The 16404-nt window shown below is 40.9% G+C and overlaps 1 protein-coding gene across 4 annotated transcripts in view; it reads right to left on the bottom strand.

The window, feature by feature from the left end:
* tec (tec protein tyrosine kinase) overlaps positions 1-13517 on the bottom strand; it is a 164351-nt gene extending 150834 nt beyond the window's left edge. For 3 of the 4 annotated variants that reach the window (XM_067988091.1, XM_067988106.1, XM_067988115.1), the window contains exons 1-2: positions 13418-13517; positions 5194-5390 (exon numbers count right to left, since the gene is read on the bottom strand). In XM_067988091.1, the coding sequence (XP_067844192.1) occupies positions 5194-5331 (138 nt within the window). In that variant the 5' untranslated portion in view covers positions 5332-5390; positions 13418-13517. Of the gene's footprint in view, positions 1-5193; positions 5391-13253; positions 13379-13417 lie in introns of those variants that run through there. The other variant, XM_067988097.1, reaches the window with a different exon arrangement.
* Between the last annotated feature and the right edge of the window lie 2887 nt (positions 13518-16404).

The following is a 16404-nucleotide window of genomic DNA, read 5'->3' as shown; positions in this document are numbered from 1 at the left end:
TTGTTGGAGATGGTCATTGCCTGACACTTGTCTGGTGCGAATGTTACTTGTCACTTATCAGCCCAGGCCTGGATGTTGTCCAGGTCTTGCTGCATGCAGGCACAGACTGCTTCATTATCTGAGGGATTGCGAATGGAACTGAATACTGTGCAATCATCAGTGAACATCCCCATTTCTGACTTTATGATGGAGGGAAGGTCATTGATGAAGCAGCTGAAGATGGTTGGGCCTAGGACACTGCCCTGAGGAACTCCTGCAGCAATGTCTTGGGGCTGAGATGATTGGCCTCCAACAACCACTATCATCTTCCTTTGTGCTAGGTATGACTCCAGCCACTGGAGAGTTTTTCCCGATTCCCATTGACTTCAATTTTACTAGGGCTCCTTGGTGCCACACTCAGTCAAATGCTGCCTTGATGTCAAGGGCAGTCACTCTCACCTCACCTCTGGAATTCAGCTCTTTTGTCCATGTTTGGACCAAGGCTGTAATGAGGTCTGGAGCAGAGTGGTTCTGGCAGAACCCAAACTGAGCATTGGTGAGCAGGTTATTGGTGAGTAAGTGCCGCTTGATAGCACTGTCGACGACACCTTCCATCACTTTGCTGATGATTGAGAGTAGACTGGTGGGGCAGTAATTGGCCTGATTGGATTTGTCCTGCTTTTTGTGGACAGGACATACCTGGGCAATTTTCCACATTGTCGGGTAGATGCCAGTGTTGTAGCTGTACTGGAACAGTTTGGCTACAGGCGCGGCTAGTTCTGGAGCACAAGTCTTCAGCACTACAGCCGGGATGTTGTCGGGGCCCATAGCCTTTGCTGTATCCAGTGCACTCAGCCGTTTCTTGATATCACGTGGAGTGAATCGAATTGACTGAAGACAGGCTTCTGTGATGGTGGGGATATCAGGAGGAGGCCGAGATGGATCATCCACTCGGCACTTCTGGCTGAAGATAGTTGCAAACACTTCAGCCTTGTCTTTTGACTCACATGCTGGACTCCGCCATCATTGAGGATGGGGATGTTTACAGAGCTTCCTCCTCCCGTTAGTCGTTTACTTGTCCACCACCGTTCACGACTGGATATGGCAGGACTGCAGAGATTTGATTGGATCCGTTGGTTGTGGAATCGCTTAGCTCTGTCTATAGCATGTTGCTTCTGCTGTTTAGCATGCATGTAGTTCTGAGTTGTAGCTTCACCGGGTTGGCACCTCATTTTTAGGTATGCCTGGTGCTGCTCCTGGTATGCTCTTCTACACTCCTCATTGAACCAGGGTTGATCCCCTGGCTTGTTGGCAATGGTAGAGTGAGGAATGTGCGGGGCCATGAGGTTACAGATTGTGCTGGAATACAATTCTGCTGCTGCTGATGGCCCACAGCGCCTCATGGATGCCCAGTTTTGAGCTGCTAGATCTGTTCTGAATCTATCCCATTTAGCACAGTGATAGTGCCACACAACACGTTGAATGGTGTCTCCACGAGGACTGTGCGGTGGTCACTCCTACCAATACTGTCATGGACAGATGCATCTGCGACAGGTAGATTGGTGAGGACGAGGTCAAGCAAGTTTTTCCCTCGTGTTGGTTCGCTCACCGCCTGCCGCAGGCCCAGTCTGGCAGCTATGTCCTTCAGGACTCGGCCAGCTCGGTCAGTAGTGGTGCTCCTGAGCCACTTTTGGTGATGGACATTGAAGTCCCCTACCCAGAGTGCATTCTGTGCCCTTGCTACCCTCAGTGCTTCCTCCAAGTGGTGTTCAACATGGAGGAGGTAGGTGGTAATCATCAGGAGGTTTCCTTGACCATGTTTGACCTAATGCCATGAGATTTCATGGGGTCCAGAGTCAATGTTGAGGACTCCCAGGGCCACTCCCTCCTGACTGTATATCACTGCACCACCACCTCTGGTGGGTCTGTCCTGCCGGTGGGACAGGACATACCCAGGGATGGTGATGGAAGAGTCTGGAACATTGGCTGAAAGGTATGATTCTATGAGTATGGCTATGTCAGGCTGTTGCTTGACTAGTCTGTGGGGCAGCTATCCCAATTTTGGCACAAGTCCCCAGATGTTCGTGAGGAGGACTTTGCAGCGTCAACTGGGCTTGGTTTGGCTTTGTCGTGTCCGGTGCCTAGTGGTCCGATGCCGGGTGGTCCGTTCGGTTTTATTCTTATTATGACTTTTGTTTTTAAGTGAGATTTTACAACTGAGTACTTGCTAGGGCATTTCAGAGGGCAATTAAGAATCAACCACATTGCTGTGGGTCTCTGGTCACACATAGGCCAGACCGGGTAAGGACGGCAGGTTTCCTTCCCTAAAGGACATTAGTGAACCAGATGGGTTTTTTACAACAATCTGGTAGTTTCATGGCCACCATTACTGATACTAGTTTTTTTTTAAATTCTAGATTTGATTTAATTAATTGAATTTGAAGTCCCTAGCTGCCGTGGCAGGATTTGAACTCATGACTCCAGATTATTAGTCCAGGCCTCTGGATTACTAATCCAGTAACATAACCACAATGCTACCGTACCCCAAAACTCATCAAACTAAAATGAGGCCCAGGTGTTAAAACGGCCCGAACCTCGTGCCAATGTTCCATGGGAATTCCATGGCCCCAAACCCATCTCAGGTTAAAACTGGGGCTCAAGTGACAGTTTTAAAATTATGGATCACATAAATTAGTAACATAAGCTGTACAAAATATGATTCAAATCCCAGATGGACATTGTCTGCCGGTCAGAATATATGATTTTTCAGATACCTTTAAATAATTGGAATGAGATTTCTTTGTGGCAATAATCAAAAGGATTACACAAAATAGGCGTTTCCACCTCCTCCTCCCAGCAAACACACATTCCCAACAGTACAAGCTGTGCAGTTTGGGAACTTGGTTGATAATGCAACCGATGTTTTATAGGTGTTGGTCAAATTAATAAGAATGTGACAAGCAGTGCAGAGAAGGACCACAAGGCTGATCCTGGTGTAAAGGTCTGAGTTATGAAGAAAACCTTGAAAAACTTGAGCTTGTGATCTTAGAAGTATGAAAGATAGTCAAGTGTATGAAAAAAGTAAATCCGGAATATTACTTTAAAATAAATTAAATTATGAGATTAAGACAAGGGGACACAAGTTCAAACTAGTAAAAGGTAAATTTAAAACTGAAATCAGGAAGTTCTTCTTTGCAGCAAGAATGATCAACATATCAATTGGACTTCCAGATAGAGTAGTGGAGGTGAAAACCCTGGAATCATTTAAGAAATACATAGATGCTGCATTGAGGGGTGGGGAAATGCGGTGTCTTTCTGGATAAATGAACTAAGCTCGGCCAAATGGCCTTCTTTGTCTGTAATTATCCTGTGATGCTTCCAAAATTGTATCACATAAGTATAGAATAGAACATGCAGTGCAAATTATCCTTAAAGGAAAAAGTGCATACAAATTTGACTGAAGATTCAGATTTTTCCAAATTGATTCATTTCCACTTCGGGAAGAATTTGGGCATTGACAGGAAAAGAGTGCAATGCCTCGTGTTAAAATTTTCCCTGCTGTTGATAAGCCCCATTAAAACTGTTTGTTGTGTACTTGTACCAGCTACCTTATCTAAATATAAATTAGTTGGTAGTTTGGAAACTTAATTCAGTACAAATTGTGGGTTTTGATTTTAATAGTTTTCAGTCATTTATAAACTGTAAAGTTTAAAAATCTATGCAAAGTAGTACTATAGTACTGACAGCAAAACAAGAGAGAAAGATAAAGAATGAATAGCTTCAGATGGTAATCAATGAGGCCTGCAAAGACTGGTCTCATTATCTACTGGGGGTAGTCAAGCCCTTTTGCTGCTGGGATAGAATATGTACATTCATGATGGTTCAAACTTGTAGATGAGCTTCCCCACCGCCCTCCCAGCCCCAGTTTGCCGTGAATCTGCACCAGTTATTAATCTAAATATAAACTGATTACTTATTAGGTTGTAAACTCATGTCCCTACGTATAATACTACTATTTGTTAACAGTCCTCAGTCATTTATAAAACCAGCTAGTTTAAACACCTGTGTAATGTAGGCTACAGCAATTATAGCAAACTAGCAAGTTTATAAATGACTGAACTGTTAAGTTTCCAACCTAATTCATTATACTTTATGATACAAGTTATTTGAAACTACTATAGGTAAACAAAAACAATGGAGTTGTTATAAGTTTGGGATCTTCTCTTACATAGTCTCTTGGCACATTGACGCTAGTCACACCCATAAGCAAGCAGTCTGAGCATCTTACATTTGGGGGTGTGTCATACTGCACAATATCTGACTATACAATAGTGTAACCCAGGAGTGTAACAATAGTATCCCCTTGTAATCTGAACTACATCTGTGTCTTTCATATGTACCTCTCCAATGTTCATGGAGCTGGACCAAGAAAACATCTGGTAACATAAGACCAGATATGAACACTATGCTTTTTTTTAAAACTTCACTGCAAGTGAACACACAGAACAACTGTTATGATCAGACTCACTTAAATCATCAGACTCATTTAAATCAATCAGTACAACTAATCTTTGTGTGATAATATAAAATGATGAACATACTATGCTTCCACACATCAGTGGGGCATCTTACTTAAACAAAATAACTCCTAACTGCCCCATGCTAAATTTCTGAGCCTGGAAACAACTTGCACTCTCAGTTTTGTGCTTTAAAATCTTGACTGACTACCTGTGTCTCTATCGCTTTTTTTAAATCATCCTGTGTTGATAACTCAAAAGAGGAGGGCATGTGCCAAGCACCTAACCAGAGGCTTCCCAACACAATGGGTGTGAAACAGGCCAACAAATTACTTATTAGTTACAGTATATGGAGGAAACAACTTGAGCTTAACTCATTCGCATTTTAACCAGCTTTCATCTCAGTGCCTTTTTTAAAACTGATGCAAATACACTTTGTTTTAAAACACAACCCTTAAGTGAAACTCTTTTATTCCAAATCTGTTATGTGGAAAATGGTCCAAAAATCCTGAAATGTGACAGGAGGAGTTAGGCAATCCTCTGAAATTCCACTTTTTCTAGGAATTCCCAAACAAAACATTCAACTAAGATAGCACCAAAAAATTCCACCTTGGACAATCTGTTGTTGTCATTCTTCAAATTTACATAAATTCAGCTAACGTTTTAAACTTTCCAAGTTGTTAATAATCAACCTCACCTCAGGACGACCTTCATAGTACGTTAATCTTGACTTTGTTAAAACAAACAACCTTTCTTTGTAGTTGAGTGGAGAAGTCCGTTTCTTCTGTTGAGATCTTTTAATTAAAGTCTCTTCAAGAATAGAATCTGCATTCATCTCTTCCCCAGATCCTTGTTAAATCCTACCAGTGAGCAGAAGGCTCACTACACTATAGGCTGAAAGAATAAAAAAAAGGAACAGTTTACTATAGGTTTACATAATAAAAATCAAATAAAAAAACTTTTAAATGTTGATTTGTTACCAATGATCTATGATTAGTTTTGAATCAAAGTGGAGTCTTGTTTATCTTTTAGTAATCTAGTTTTCTATTGCAAACTTTTTTTTTTAAAAAGTGGAAAACAATTTCTTTTAAAAAATCTTTTACAATTTTCATAGCTAAAAGTCAATCCCTTATTTAGAAAAAAAAATCAAGATTTCAAAATCCCGTATGTAATACTTTATTGTCCTCTAAATAAAATAAAGCAAATTATAATTTTAATTGCATCTATGTTCCAGCCTTCTGAACACTAGGATGTGTTCTCTTCTGTCACGAATGTTGAACTGAATGAGGCAACGTGTTGAACAGCAATGTACGGAGTTTGGCTCGGGAAAATAAATATGCTAGCATAGCCTACTTGACCATGCAAAACAAACTTTATTATGGCTGATATGTTATAACACTGTCAGTAACCATGCAAGGAGAAGATTGTAGTGCATACCTTCAAATTCATGACTGAAGAAAAGACAAAGTGTAAAAGAAGCCAAAGATGATCAACTGCTCACCCGCAGCAAACTCCGTTCCCTAGCCACTGAATCCATCCTGCACCCTGGCCATTGTCTGAGGCTGAACCAGACAGAACACCAAGCTGAGCTTCTGACCCTATAATCCTCTCAATCACCAAAACCACCCACTTCCACCTCTAACATTGCCCATCTCCACCCCTGCCTCAGCCTATCTGCTGCTGAAACCCTCATCCATGCTTTTGTTACCACCAGACTCAACTATTCCAATGCTCTCCTAGCTGGCGCCCTACCTTCCTCCTTCCATAAACTTCAGCTCATATAAAGCTCTGCTGCTTGTATCCTGACTCACACCAAGTCCCGATCACCCATCACCCGTGCTCGCTGACCTACATTGGCTCCCAGTCCGGCAATGCCTCAAATTTAAAATTCTCATCCTTATGATCAAATCACTCCATGGCCTTGCCCCTCCCACCTCTGTAACCTCCTCCAGCCCTACTATGCTCCAAGAACTCTGCGTTCCTCCAATTCTGGCCTCTTGTGCATCCCCAATTTTCTTTGCCTCTCCATTGGTGGCCGTGCCTTCAGTTGTCTAAGGTCCTAAGCTCTGGAATTCCCTCCCTAAAATTCTTCGCCTCAAGAAGCTTCTTATAACCTACCTCTTTGACCAAGCCTTTGTTCACCTGTTCTAAGTTATGTGGCTCGGGTGTCAAATTTTGTCTCATAATACTCCTGTGAAGCGCCTTGGGACGTTTTACTACGTTAAAGGTGCTATATAAATGCAAGTTATTGTTGACCTATTGCACTGAAAAAAAAATCAGGACACCTATTGGTAGAGAGAGGGTCATCCTACAATACATTGACTTGCCCACTGTAGTTGTTCACTGAAGCCAGTGGCATGTTTGTGAAAGAAAGAGAGATGGTAATACCAAGAGATGAGTGAGGAGCTCTGGAATAGTATTGCAGTAAGTCACATGACTTTGCACAACTATTAGTATCACTTTTCATTTCAACCTCTAGTACATGTCTTTGGATAGGGAGGTCTGTCATATCTCAAGTCAATAAAAAACTAGAGGGTAAAGCTTGCACGGTCCTGCAAATAGCCTGTTCACATCTACATTATCTATGCCACTCAGCATTTTGAAGACCGATACTGTGCCTCTTTACAATCTTTTCTCCAATGAGAACAAAAGTTCAGCATTACAAGTCTGTCCTCATTATATAGAATGCTTAAGTTCCCAAACATCTTTGACTTTCTTCTCTGAATCCTTCCAAACCATTAACACTACTTTGAAAGTAGAGTACCCAAATTATTCCAAATATCCCCTTCCCAGTTATCTCTACACACTTAAAACAAGTCAAATGACCTCAAGATAAATCCTAGTATTTGATTAGCTTTGCTGATCTCAGTTTAATACTTTCTATAAATGCAACTACAAATGGATTCCTCTCTAGCTTTGCTCGTAGATATCGTGTCATAATGTATTTGTTTACTATTCCTTTTTCCAACATGAATTATTTCATATTTATGCATATTAAAATCCATATACCATTTATCAGTCCATTTGCTTAATTAAAATGGTCAAGGGAGAACACCAAGTTAATTGAGGTGCAAGGATAGGCATCAACTAAGAATGGGCTTCCCTAAATCAACTAACGTTTGTGTAACATCTAGAAGAAAAATCTTTGGAAGCAGGATTGAATGAGCCAACAACCAAGAAACAACAGCTTTTGTATCTCTATATGGACTGCTTTGATACAAGTATCTTAGTAATTTCCTTGTGGACTCAGTGTTGTTACCAGCATATTTCCAGGACTAATGAAATGCTAGACACTGAAAATGTCCTGGCCTACCTGGATGACTTGTTTTCACAAGGAATGGAACAATCACTTAAGGTGCATAAAAAGAATGCTGACAATTTAGAAAAGTAGGTTTAGTTAACAAATAAGGTTGTTGGGCCATTGTGCAAGTCAAATAAGTGACATGTATGGGACCTGGGTTTGAATCAATCACAGATTAGCGAAATTCAAATCACCGTTTTCTGCTAACAGTAAAGGCTTCAGTTGCCAATTGGCACAGCTTCCCAGCACATTGGCAATTTTACTCAGCTCATTTATGCTCGGAGCTTGAATCTGTACCTTCACCTAGCTAGTTTTTTTTGCATTTTGATTAATTTTTGGGGCTCATCAAGGTTTGGGATGGTCAGCGCTGGAAATTATGAATTTTGATACAGTACATACGGAAGAGCTATTTCCTCTAATTGGGTAGTTGGTGACAAGGGGTAATCAATTTAAAATTATCACTATGAGCGGCAAAAGAGATTAGGAGAAGTGTTTTTTTTACACAGAGGATTATTGGAGCATAGAATGCTTTGCCATGGAGTGTGTTGGAGACAGAAACCACTGCATCTTTTAAGGGAAAACTAGATAAATATTTCAAGCAGAGGGCGATACAGACTATGGTGAGAGTGGGGCAGTTGGATTAGTTTTGAATTGCTTGATCAAAATTCTAGCACAAGCATGATGAGTCAAATGGCCTCTGTATTGGTAACCTTGTACTAGAATCATAGAACGATACAGCACAGGAGGCAGCCATTCGGCCCATCATGCCTGGGCGGCTCTTTGGTAGAGCTATTCAATTAGTCCCACTGTCCTGCTCTTTCCCCTTAGCCCTATATTTTTTTTCCCTTCAAGTATTTATCCAATTCCCTTTTGAAAGTTACGACTGAATATGCTTTTCAGGCTGTGCAATCCAGATCATTACAACTCGCTGCATCATTTTTTTTTCCTCACGTCGCCCCTGGCTCTTTTGCCAATCACCTTAAATCTGTGTTCTCTGGTTACTGACCCTTCTACCACTGGAAACAGTTTTGCCTTATTTACTCTTTTAAAAAAAAAATTCATGATCTTGAACACCTCTATCAAATCTCCTCTTAATCTTCTCTAAGGAGAACAACTGCAACTTCTCCAGTCTTTGCACTTAACTGAAATCCCTCATGCTTGGTACCATTCTAGTAAATCTCTTCTGCACCCTCTTGACATCCTTCCTAAGGTATGGTGCCCAGAATTGAACACAGTACTCCAGTGGAGGCCTAACCAGAGTTTTATAAAAGGTTTAGCATAACTTCCTTGCTTTTGTACTCTATGCCTCTATTATTAAAGCCAAGAATCCCATATGCTTTTTTAACAGCCTTCTCAACTTGTCCTGCCACCTCCAAGTGTCTCTGTTACTGCACCCTCTTTAAAATTGTACCATTTAGTTTATATTGCCTCTCCTCATTCTTCCTACCAAAATATATCACTTCACACATCTCTGATTTAAATTTCATCTGCCATGTGTCTGCCCATTACACCAGTCTATGTCCTCCTAAAATCTGTTACTATCCTCCTCATTGTTTGCTACATTTCCGAGTTTTGTGTCATCTGCAAACTTGTATACCCTATATACCCAAGTCATTAATATATACCAAAAAGAGCAGTGGTTCTGATATAGACTGCGGGGGAACACCACTGTATACTTCCCTCCAGTCTGAAAAACAACCAGTCAACACTAGTCCCTGCTTTCTGTCCCTTAACCAATTTCATATCCATGCTGCCGCTGTCCCTTTAATCCCAAAGGCTTTAATTTTGCTAACAAGTCTATTATGTGGTACTTTATCAAATGCCTTTTGAAAGTTCATATACACAACACCAACTACACTACCTTCAACAACCCTCTCTGTTACATCAAAGAGCTCAACCTCTTTAGTCAAACATGATTTTCCTTTAACAAATCCATGCTGACTTTCATTAATTAGCCCATACTTTTCCAAGTGCCAATTAATTTTGTCCATAAACGTTTCCCACCACCAATGTTAGGCTGGCTGGCCTGTAATTGCTGCGCTTATACCTCTCCCCTTTTTTGAACAGGGGTGTAACATTTGCAATCCTTCAGTCCTCTGGCACCACCCCCATATTTGAGGATTGGAAGATTGTGGCCAAAGCCTCCGCAATTTCCACCCTTACTTCCCTCAGTAACCTTGTATTCATCCCATCCAAACCAGGTGACTTTTCTACCTTGAGTACTGTCAACCTTTTAAGTACCTCCTCTTTATCCTAGCCAATGATGCTGCTACATTGGCAGCATCCTCATCTTCAGTGAAGACAGATGCAAAGTACTCATTTACCTCCACAAGATGATCTCTTTTTTGGTTCCTAATCGGCCCCATGCTTCCTTTGACTACCCTTTTACTAATTACATGTTTATAAAAGACTTTTGGGTTCCCTTTTATGTTAGCCACTAATCTATTCTCATACTATCTCTTTGCCCCTCTTATTCGCTTATTTACATCTGCTCTGTACTTTCCGTATTCAGCTTGTTTCTTTATTGTATTATGAACCTTACATTTGTCATAAGCCTCCTTTTTCTCTTTCATTTTAATCCCCATATCTTCAATCATCCAGGGAGTTCTAGCTTTGGATGCCCTTCCTTTCCCCCTCGTGGCACGGAGTCTACTCTGTACCCGAACCATCTCTTCCTTGAAGGCCTCCCATTGTTCAGTTACTGTTTTGACTACCAATTTTTGATTCCAATCCACCTGAGCAAGATCCCATTTTAACTCCCTGAAAGTAGCCCTCCTCCAGTTAAGTATCTTTACACTTGATTATTCTTTGTATTTTTCCATAACAATTCTAAACCTGATGATATTATGATCACTGTTCCACAGATGCTCCCCCACTGAAACATGCTCCACTTGCCCCAATTCATTCCCCAGAACTAGATCCAGCACTGCTTCCTTCCTCGTTGGGCTGGAAACATACTGATCAAAAAAGTTCTTTTGTACACATCTTAGGAATTCCTCCCCCTCTTAGCCCTTTACACTGCTACTATCCCAGTTTATATTTAAGGCCCCTATTATCACTGCTCTATACTTCTTGCATCTTTCTTTAATTTGCCTGCAAATTTGCTCCTCTATTTCCTTCCCACTATTTGGTGGCCTATAGTATAAACATAATATAGCATAATAGCTCCTCTATTGTTCTTAAATTTTTAACCAAATACATTCTGTCCTTGACCCCTCAACTACATCATTCCTTTCCAGTGCTAAAATAGATTCTCTGATCAATACTGCCACACACCCTCCTTTTTTTCTATCCCTATCTTTTCTAAATACCTTGTAGTCAGGAATAGTAAGTTCCCAATCCTCCCCTTCTTTGAACCCGTTTGTTATTGCCACTATATCTTAGACCCATGTGGCAACTTGTGCCTGCTGCTCACCAACCTTATTTATCGCACTACATGCATTTATGCACATGCACTCCAAATTCATCTTAGATTGACTTGCATTTGTCCCCCTGTTTGATCCCATCTATTTCTGAACTATTCTTTACTCTAGTGCTATTTGGCTCTCCCAGTCCTCTGTGCACCTTGTTTCTCCTCTCTAATGTTTCATCCTGGTGCCCATCCCCCTGCCAAATTAGTTTAAATCCTCCCGCACAGCATTAGTTAACCTCCCCACAACGACATTGGTTCCAGCTCTATGTTTTAGTATCCCCAGTATTAGTCTATTATTTTTTTAAAATTCGTTCATGGGATGTGGGCGTCACTGGCGAGGCCAGCATTTATTGCCCATCCCTAATTGCCCTTGAGAAGGTGGTGGTGAGCCGCCTTCTTGAACCACTGCAGTCCGTGAGGTGCAGGTTCTCCCACTGAGTGGCAAGTTGCTGAAAGTGCGAGCCGATAACGTCGCAGTGAGGGAAACAGGGCATCTGGGTTCTGAGTGAACAGGGCAAGCAACTGTGTATCTCCTTAACCAATGACTGAAGGACTGTGAAATTAACAGCACAATGATGGAGAAAAATTAGAGTGGGTGAATTCAATATCAGATCAGGTACAGAAAGAGAAAGAGAGAGGGAAAGAAAGATCGGATTGAGAGAGAATGGAAAAGTAAAAAATAATTTACATTTTTTTAAATCTTCAACAATTAAAACTTGAAGGAATGAGACCCCACACTTGTAACAGTTAATTTTCAATGTCAGAGGAAGTAATTAACACTAATCACATCGTTGTGTATTTAAGTCTTAGAATGACGACTTAATTTCCTGTAGCAAGTTTAGTTTGTATCTACCACGCAAATGCAGCAAATTCATGCCATTCAATGCATTTCAATGGTGAGGCAAATAGCAAGATGCCATTTTCGTGAAGCTAACGGAGGAGTGGGACAACTTGGATAGCAACTTTTTGATATTCGCGTTTAACAGAACATCTGCCCCTCGCCTGAAGTTGCTGTACCATTTGCACATAAACAACAGCGAGCGCCATTAGCCTCACCGTTATTGTGACAGCAAAATCTGGGCCGTTGTACAAATTAAATTTTATTCATTCTTTCTTTGCATCACAATCTTGCTGTTCTAACACCTCAGAATTAAAAAGTGTACCAATTTGGGTACAGTGATACATCTGACTATACCTCTACTCAACAAACTATAAAACATTTTCAAAACAATTGTTAAAGTTATTCAACTTGCAAAAAAAATGATTCTAACTGCAGGGAAATTTATACCACATGTTTTTAATTGAAGGAGACACTTCTGTACAGCATAAACACCAACACATAATTTAAAATTTCAAACTAGTTCCGACAGCCAAAAAAGAATGTTTTTCTAATCAAATGTGAAATCACCAAAGTAGCTACACAAATTTAAGCACAGTACTTATGCTTAAAGTGAAAACTCACAAGATAGAAGTTAACGTAGAATGTAGAGATCAATTGGACTCATTACCGACAGTTTTTGAATTCTCTACACAATAGATAATATGCCAGTCCTGCATATAAACCTCTAAAAAGAGAATCTTTACAAGGACATCAGGACAATGTGATTGGCACTCATCGCACCAACTGCTGTAATGGAATTTCATGAAGAGGAAAAGTTACTCATTTTCATAAAATGCTACAGCACTGAAGGAGGCCATTTGACCCATCGTGCCTGTGCCAGCTCTTTAAAAGAGCTATCCAATTAGTCCCAAACCCCTGCTCTTTCCTCATAGCCCTGTACATTTTTCCACTTCGAGTATTTATCCAATTCCCTTTTGAAAGTTATTATTGAATCTGCTTCCATCACCCTTTCAGGCAGAACATTAGGTCAATTTGCATCAAAGCGAATATCTAACTCTTACAGCAAGACATTAATGTTCACTTCCTGCATTTCGGCACGCACTCTAATTCTCCGTCCATAGTTTATTTTCACTCTACAGCCTACCATAGAACGATTATTTTCTTCCAATAATATCCATTAGCAAAATAGAAAAAAGGACGCACTTTTTTTCCCCTAGGTTTTGTGACCTGGGATTGGTGCTGATTCAGGGTTTGGACCGGTTCCGACTCGCCATGTTCGCAGACACCTGTCCCTTGAGTGCAGTCTGCCCTCGCGCTCACTCAGGTGTGCGGGGATTCGGCGCGGGCTCTGCGCGCTGTTCACTTACCTGCCCGGACAGCAACTTTCGTGTCTCCAGTCGCTCCTTACAGATCAACAGCGAAGCCTCCGCTTTCCGCCTCGGGTTAGCTGGACACTTCACCCCTCCCCCCGCCCCCCCGCAACTCGCCACCGTGAGCGCTTCAAAACACAAAACAAAACCACAAACATACGCAACTAAGCAGAGCACGCTGGGACAAACAGTTCTTGGAAGGCTTTGCAAAGAAAAGCAGATAATCAACAATTTATTGTAGCTGGAAGTCGAGCTCTTTCAAAAAAGTGCTTAAATTATTACGTAATAGGAAGTGGACAATGCATGATAAAGATACATAGTATTGATCAAAATTCATACCGTCGGTCTGATAGTACTGTATATAAGATATAGTGTGATGGAAATCACCAACGTCAGCAACTACCTAAAATATTGACACACTCCTGGGAAACAACGGTTCAAACCTCCAAAAGACAGTATCAACAAATAAATACTTTCTGCAAATACATACATACTGGTGCTTTCGCTGCAGACACTTTTGTATTGTGGGGTATAGTGACAGAAATAATGTGCAAGTAAGTCGACAAATAGAGAAAAATGCAAACATCGGTTGGTTCGGGTTTTAGAATTTCCTCAAAGATTCCATAGAGTCTGCCGACACCAGTTTGAAAACATGATTTAGGGGTGACAAATATTTATTTTGGTTTTAAAATGTCTCCCATTTTGATGTATACCACTTTTAAAAATAAACAATTTATAATCTTTAATTAAGCTTGCAAGCTGTGCCCCGTGTTGACAGATGTGAAAGGAATAGTTGGCTCACCCCAATTGACTTGAGTGTCCAAACAAATTGGACTTAGATTTGATATCAAAACGCCCCAGGCAATGGGAAACATACAGGGGAAGATTTCCGCTGTGGCTATGGCTAATAAAATCCTAAACCTATTCTTTATTATTAAGAGGAAACCCTCCCCCAAAATATTTTGAAATTTTATCAGCTATGCTAAGAAGTGAGAATTTATCCAAATTTTTATTTTTGGTATTTTTATCCCTGGTACATGTTCTGCTTGTGGAAGTGGGGATTTTCATTGATGGATAGTGGGTCATTTTCCTTCTTTTTTAAATCTCATTACATTGCAGTTGAAGCTGCCCAAACTCATTTGATTTAGGAACCTCAGTCAGCAGAGACGGAAGGAAGGCTCTTGTGTGAACAGTCTCGGCTGGATTTAAAGCCAAATCCCAGAGAGATGCTAACCCAAAAATTACATTTTTATGTTGTCAGTGATGGCTCCAAGAGAGCGGTGTGAAGTGGAGATCGATGAGCACCACTCTTCCTGTTTTTACTTGTGTGCCACCAGTACCCACTGGAGGCCAATATTTTGCAATGCCACCAACAGCAGCTTTCAGGACTCTCAAAATTTGAGATTCTGACACTATTGGAGGTACAGAGTTTGTCTCCTTTATAATATCGAGTGCAACCAATAGTGGAAGTATCACATGGATGTCGGTAATAGCAAATCAACAAACTAAAACCACCATGAGTTGGATAACACTGAATTAACAGAGTTACATTTTGAATGTAAATGAAACTCAATAAAGTGGCTAACAGTCTGGGACAATACCATTTATCTTGCTGATCAAGGGTGTGTTTCACAAAGCAGTTTGCACAGGAGGTTTATCTGCAAGTTTTTTTTTTTTGCATGGTCATTGCAGAGAAAACATTGCATTTCACACAACATTCTGTAATGTAGCTTTGCAATTAGTGTGCAACGTCATTACCTGTATTTACATGACAGGCAGAAATATCCTGAAAATGTGACTTTGCAAGATCTTTCTTACCTCTACACATTTCTGGCTGTTTCTATGGTTGGCAGTTGCATGGATGAGATTGGAAGGATCCTCAAGAAGAGTGCTCAATTGTGTGGAATGCTTCTGATTTATCAACCACTAGTAGTTATAGTGGATTTTGGCTATGGCACAATTAACATTTAAAAGCTTTTGGGCCTAGCTCTTCTTCCAGTTTGTAATTGCAATTACCTAATTTGTGATCTTATGCATTAGATATACATTGACTAAGTTTACTAAAAGCCTGATTTGGAATTTTAACAAACTGTCATCACTGGAAAAATCCTAGATATGAACTTTGGGCAGCCGACTTATTGACTTGGGTCCGGTTCACATAGCCCCAGCGAGCTGCATGCACCAAACGGGCATCATGCTGCAGCCTGCTGATTGGAATTCCTCCACTGGCCAGCCAGTGCAGATGGAGACGTCAGGCTGGCTGTTAGGTCTGGAGGTAGGGAGGAAACTGATCACAGAAGAGGGCAAGCCCAGGGATCCTATAGAGTCCAGAGCAGCAGTCCTGCTCCTCCTAGCAAAATGAAATCAGAAAAGATTTGAGGCCATTTTTTGAAATTTCCACCTGGGACAAATGGGTGAGCATGTGCAGCACATGCTCCACCCATTTGTCCCTCAAAAATGCAATCTGGATCCTATGTACATAATAGGACTCTGATTTGGATATTAAAAGGGCCTACCACTACAAACAAGCAGGCACTCCAGTCCCCTTGAAAGGCCTCTTCCAAGGTAGTGGCTGGAGTGTCAGTGTAAACGGGATGGTAAGTGATCCTCGCCATTTTTGGGCCACTGCCGTTCCGTTTATGCCAGGCAGGCTTACTTAAAATCAGGCTCTGAATGCACGAAGAATGGACACTTGAATGAGGTACAAGAGGATTGTCGCTGCCTACAATACTGTTTATCAGAAACTTCAGGAGTGGAGGACAGAAAATTGGAAAAAATTAAATATAGTTAATATAAAAAGTTAACATTAAAAAGGTAAATTATTTGTCTAACTGGTAAATTCCCTATCTTCCTTTGGGAGTAAGAAAATGAAAAATTAGAGGGTAAAACACCTTAAGCCTCCGAGCTGAAGAACAAAATTGGTAGAAGGCCAAGATTGGGTTGCTTACCCACCATTTTAGCAATGGAACAGTGCAAAAAATGGG

This window comes from Heptranchias perlo, chromosome 1 (assembly GCF_035084215.1).
Source record: "Heptranchias perlo isolate sHepPer1 chromosome 1, sHepPer1.hap1, whole genome shotgun sequence".
NCBI lineage: Eukaryota > Metazoa > Chordata > Chondrichthyes > Hexanchiformes > Hexanchidae > Heptranchias > Heptranchias perlo.
This window is presented reverse-complemented; position numbering and strand designations above follow the sequence as displayed.